This window comes from Chanos chanos, chromosome 6, assembly GCF_902362185.1.
Source record: "Chanos chanos chromosome 6, fChaCha1.1, whole genome shotgun sequence".
In the NCBI taxonomy this organism is placed as follows: domain Eukaryota; kingdom Metazoa; phylum Chordata; class Actinopteri; order Gonorynchiformes; family Chanidae; genus Chanos; species Chanos chanos.
In genome coordinates, this window is record NC_044500.1 from 21016796 (window position 1) to 21022128 (window position 5333).

General features: G+C 44.5%; 1 protein-coding gene across 1 annotated transcript; it reads left to right on the plus strand.

Annotated features, from left to right (window-relative positions):
* The first annotated feature begins 617 nt into the window (after window positions 1–617).
* trmt9b (tRNA methyltransferase 9B) lies at window positions 618–4928 on the plus strand. Its single transcript, XM_030777310.1, has 3 exons — window positions 618–823; window positions 1569–1742; window positions 3961–4928. Exons 1-3 carry the CDS (start codon window positions 670–672, stop codon window positions 4926–4928), a joined length of 1296 nt encoding a protein of 431 aa, XP_030633170.1. The 5' UTR covers window positions 618–669.
* Window positions 4929–5333: the final 405 nt, after the last annotated feature.

A 5333-nucleotide genomic window follows, 5' to 3' on the forward strand; every position in this document is an offset into this window, starting at 1 on the left:
TGTTATTGTAAATATTCTTGCATATATTTGTAAATATTAGTGTTTTTGTAAATACCATTAATATACTTCACTCTCCTTGTACATTGCTCCCATGTCCGTGTCTTTTCACCATCGCACTGTCCCAAAACCAGCACTGATGGTGGGTTACCTTTATGCTACATCACTTACCATTTTCACATCTGGGACGTAACTAAAGCATTACATCATGTTGTCATTTTTTATGCTGACAATGTAAGACTTGGCCTCTTTACGACTAGAGGAGACAAGCTGTGATGTCTTGCTGTTGGACTGGTCACTCCTGAAAGTCAGGGTGAATGATTTGTGTGTGTGCCTCAGGTTGTGAAGGGAGGACAGAGGTGCGTCGTTCCTGACTGTTAGAACTAGAACTGTACATTGAGCATTCATCACTGCCTGCACTTGGGCATCACTGACAGTGCTTCCACTGAGGAAGTTATGAGATGTATCATAGAAGCATATTGATCTTAGGTCATTTAGGGCTGCTGGCTGTCTCTCTGCCCCCCCCCCCCCCCCCCCCCCTCTCTCTCTCACTCGGTGTGTGTTTGTCTCTCTGTCTCACAAGCACTCACTGGTGTGCTCTCTCTCCATTCTTGCAGTGAAGGTACTATGTGGGGTTAATCAGTGAGGGGGGAGGCTGGAGAAAGCAGCGTCATGGAGGAAGCTGCTAGCCAGTTGGAGAGAGAACACGTACACAGCGTGTATGAGAAGATTGCGCCTTTCTTCAACGACACCCGCTACAAGGCCTGGCCGAAGGTGAGACAGTTCCTGCTGGACCAGGAGCCAGGCAGCATTGTGGCTGATGTAGGTGAGTGACTGCAGTTTGTCAGTGTGGCTGATGTAGGTGAGTGACTGCAGTTTGTCATTGTGGCTGATGTAGGTGAGTGACTGCAGTCTGTCAGTGTGGCTGATGTAGGTGAGTGACTGCAGTCTGTCAGTGTGGCTGATGTAGGTGAGTGAGTGCAGTCTGTCAGTGTGGCTGATGTAGGTGAGTGAGTGCAATCTGTCAGTGTGGCTGATGTAGGTGAGTGAGTGCAGTCTGTCAGTGTGGCTGATGTAGGTGAGTGACTGCAGTCTGTCAGTGTGGCTGATGTAGGTGAGTGAGTGCAGTCTGTCAGTGTGGCTGATGTAGGTGAGTGATTATGTGTTCTATAGCATGTCAGTCGCACAACTGCATCAACCTCAGGTCATTTTTTTCTCACAGCCAACAGAGTTTTCCTCCCATTCTCATCTACACCTTGCCTTTCTCTACACAGAAACGCACAGCACTAACTGGTTCATTTTTCCAATGTGCACATTTACAGTAGACCAGTGCAAACCAGTATTGAAATTGGTTGTTTGTGCTTCACCTCTTAATATATTGGAGAAGTTGTTGATCTAAAGAGAATATAAAAAAAAACATTCTGTCACATTCTCTTGTGAATCATTGTAAAAATATTATGCTGTTGTTAATGTGCTGTCTGCTGTATCTGGCTATGATGCCATCTCTCACTGACACGATTAAACGGATCCTAGCTATGATTGAAAACTTTGTCCCCCCCCCCACGCCGAAGGCTGCGGGAATGGCAAATACCTTCACATCAATGAGAACATCTTCAAACTTGGCTGCGATGTTTGCCGTCCACTGGTGGACTCTGCCTGGAGCCAAGGCCATGAGGTCCAGCTCTGTGACGGCCTGAGGTTACCTTACAGAGACGGATGCTTTGACGCCGTGCTCTCCATCGCAGGTACTTCCACCCCTCTTTTCGTTTTCACTGCATCAAGTCGACATTCTGGGAGGACTTGAAGTAGAGAAGAGTGGAGGATCAGAGCAGGACTAGCCGTTAGTGTAAAGGTGTAGGCAGTCGTATAATGAATGTGATCCACATGTGCAAAGAAATCAATATTTTTTAGTGCTAGTGGGTTTATGTTCTGTCACCAAAACTGGATGTATGGTTTGGTTCTGTGAGAAAAAAAGAAAGAAAGAACCCAAAAGAGGTGATTTTTATTTTTTATTCTTGTTCTTCTTGGTTTCCTCACTGTTGCAGCATGTGAATTACCATCTGGAAAAAACAGAAAGATGGCTAAGAGGAAAAGCAGATCAAGAGTGAAAAGGGCAGTAATGTTGAAGGGAGTTGCTTTTGTTACATAACAGTGAGGATGCTGCCTCGTTAGCTCTGTTTGTGTCCACTGAAATAAAACAATTGTCTCGCGGGTCCGCTCTGATTTGACATGATGAGATTAAAGTTCATCTGATAGGCCTGTATTAGCTTTACTTCTTCTTTTTGCCATAAAGCTATTTGATACCAATCTGCTCATTAACTTGAAATAGAGCAGGTCATATTGCTTTATTAAAGAGTGAATTTGTATGAGGAAAACAGGGAGCGTTACCCGGTTACAGAGATTAGTGATTCTTGGAAAGGACATGATAGTACCTGTTGCCAGGCTGTATGGGTAAGTCACTTGGCAACCCAAGGTAAATCCTGAGAGAAATGATTTGTGTGCTTGTTAAGAGAGTAGGGCAGACTGTAATTATTTAAAGGATAATTAAGGAAAAATGAGAAGTATGTTTGTGGTGCGTTAAAGCTTTTCCTTTTTTCCTTGCAAGGCCAGAGTAGAAGAGGTACTTTGTGAGCCCAGGGAAGTTGTCAGGCTTTCAGAAATTATCAGAGCCTAACCTATACAAGAATATGATGATAGCAAAGTACCAGAGCCTAACCTGTACATGAATATGACGATATCAGTTCTCTCTGTAAGTGGAGGAAGCAAAACGTGAGGGTGCAGTACTCAGCCCAGTTAGAATACTGTCAGCTAAAAGCAAGAAAGTATGTTTCAGCAAGAACAGCATTACCAACACTGGACAAAGTAAGCGGTGGGAAAATATGTCCTTATCTACAGACATTGTTAGCAGTGTCATTCAGAACTAATTGTATATGTCGCGGTGCTGTGTCGTTTTCCTGGAGAGCGGGGGAAATATTGACATGAATATAAAGCCACATTGTCCACCCTGCTATAGAGGGATGTTGTTAGTTTTGGAGTGAATGTTAAAAAGGGACAAAAACGAGTGACTTAAGTGACTCTGAGCCGGCCTGTAATCATCAGCGCCAAGCACACTCATCCTGTTATCTGAGAAACAGCCATCCTGCTGGCCTTTTCATACAACACAATGTGTAGGGTTTACAGAGAATGGTCTGAAAAATAAAAGACCAGCAGATTCATTCACCAGCAGTTCTGTGAGCTGAAGCAGGTCAGTGATAAGAGATGCTGAAGAAGACTGCTGAGAATCGCACAAGCTCACAGGCAGGCGCGAACGAACGGGCAAAGAACAATGTAATAAAACAGCGATACATGGACTAGAATCTCAGGACACACAGCCAGTCAGTCCTCGTCATGAGCCTGGCTGTAAAAATATACATATGATCAAACAGCCACTGACACTGGACAGCTGGGGAGAGGAAAACAATGCCTGGATCCTGGATCCTGGTATTTTTCCACTGCTCAGTTCTGGTAATTGTGTACCTGATGAATGCTATGAATGGCAAGTTCAGTTAACCTTAGTGGCCTGTGCAGTTCCCAGACCTCTGGCCAATAGCACATCTTTAGGATGACATGGAACAGGCTGTTCTCAGCTTGAATCTGCTGTCATCCAATCTGTAGCAACTGTGTGTGATCCTGCTGCATCAGCACTGACAAACATCTCAGTTGAACAGTTCAAACACTTTGTGGATTCCATGCCAAGAAGAATTCAGGCAAAACTGGGGGCAAAGGTAAAATGGGTGTCCAAACTGTTACAAAACAAACTGTTTTATAATCAAAACCATCTTTCTAGTTGAAAGGAAATCAGCTACACGAAATCTTCTACGACCGATCACATTTGAGATAAACATTATTTAGTTGTCTCATCAGCCATCTGTCTTTGCGAACATTTTGATCACTAATTCCTATAAAACTACTTTTCTTTTTTAGTCATCCATCACATGTCCACCAAAGAGCGTCGTATCAGAGCAATAAAAGAAATGACACGCACATTACGAGTGGGGGGCCGTATCATGATTTACGTTTGGGCCATGGAGCAGAAGAGGCGCAAGTTTGAGAAGCAGGACATCTTCGTCCCCTGGAACCCCAATCCTCCGTCATCACTGGCTCTCCACGGTCCTGCCCGTGGACCGCAGAGAGGTGGTAGGTCACAGAACGAGGGTGAGGCGGCAGACTCCAGTGACAAGCATAGGAAGGTGAGAAGCACATCCTCTATGGTGGATGATGGAGACTTGGCCACCAGTCAGCAGAAGAGCCAGAGACTGTGGTTCTTCTCCCGGTCCCTGGACTCTGTTTTGGACTTTGGGAGTCTGTCTGTGTCCCGGTCGTCCTCCCGAGAGATCAGCACTTTATGTACACCCAGCGATGAGACGAACGGGCCCAAGGTAGGTTGGCGCTGTCCCAGGGGCAAAGGTCTTATTAGGCAAATGTCTAGCCTGTTCTCCTCCTCAAGAACCAGCATGGAGGAGGACGTTTTTGAGACTGATTTGCAGGAGCAGGTTAAGAATGAGGAGATCATCAATTCCACTGAGGGAAATGAGGCGGTCTCTGTCGGTCTTCTTCAGGACTGTACGTCCGTGCCCTTGCCTGATTTGGTCTCTTATGAAATGGAGCAGTCAAATGAGATGAGACAAAAGGAGAACAATGGCGAAAAACAAGAAGATGACACGCCAAAGCAACAGGAAAGCACAGCGTCCCTACAAGGATGTGAAGGAGAAAACGAGTGGAGCAGAGAGAAGCTGAAAGACTCTTGCATGCGATACTACCATGTCTTCAGGGAAGGAGAACTGACACAGTTAATTGAGAATCATGTGGAGGAACTCCATGTTCTGCACACCTGCTTAGATCACGCCAACTGGTGCGTGATAGCAGAGAAGGTCCAAGTCTGGAGGATTTGAACCTATTTCTGACAAGCATGGTTTTATGAACATTTCGTTCTTTTATTTTGTAAAGGACTTTTAAAACCTTGTTTTACGGAACATACCTTTTTAAATCTTTTTTTCTAGACAGCTAGTGATGCTTTGTTCAGAACCTAGGCTAGACTTGACTTGTTATGGGTACTCATTTGTTCAGAATCCTCAGAGTTTGCTGCTATTCAAGGGAATGAAAACAAACAAATAAGATTCACATTGTCAAGACAGAAACTTGCTTGAGTGTCTTGTATGAGAAAACTGATCTGAAGTCTGACCTGAAATCATGTTTCTGTGTTTCCTTGTGTTTCAATTCCAAATTTCAATCAAAGAGAATTGTTTGCAGACAGTGTATTTGCCCATAGATAGCCTCTGCACTGATTTTTTTTTTTA

What these genes read in the sequence shown, in the direction of transcription:
- trmt9b (XM_030777310.1), top strand. Translation starts at nt 670, where the DNA reads ATGGAGGAAGCTGCTAGCCAGTTGGAGAGAGAACACGTACACAGCGTG. An exon ending in CAGCATTGTGGCTGATGTAG is followed by an intron (nt 824 to 1,568) that starts GTGAGTGACTGC and finishes CCCACGCCGAAG; the next exon opens with GCTGCGGGAATGGCAAATAC. An exon ending in CGCCGTGCTCTCCATCGCAG is followed by an intron (nt 1,743 to 3,960) that starts GTACTTCCACCC and finishes TTTCTTTTTTAG; the next exon opens with TCATCCATCACATGTCCACC.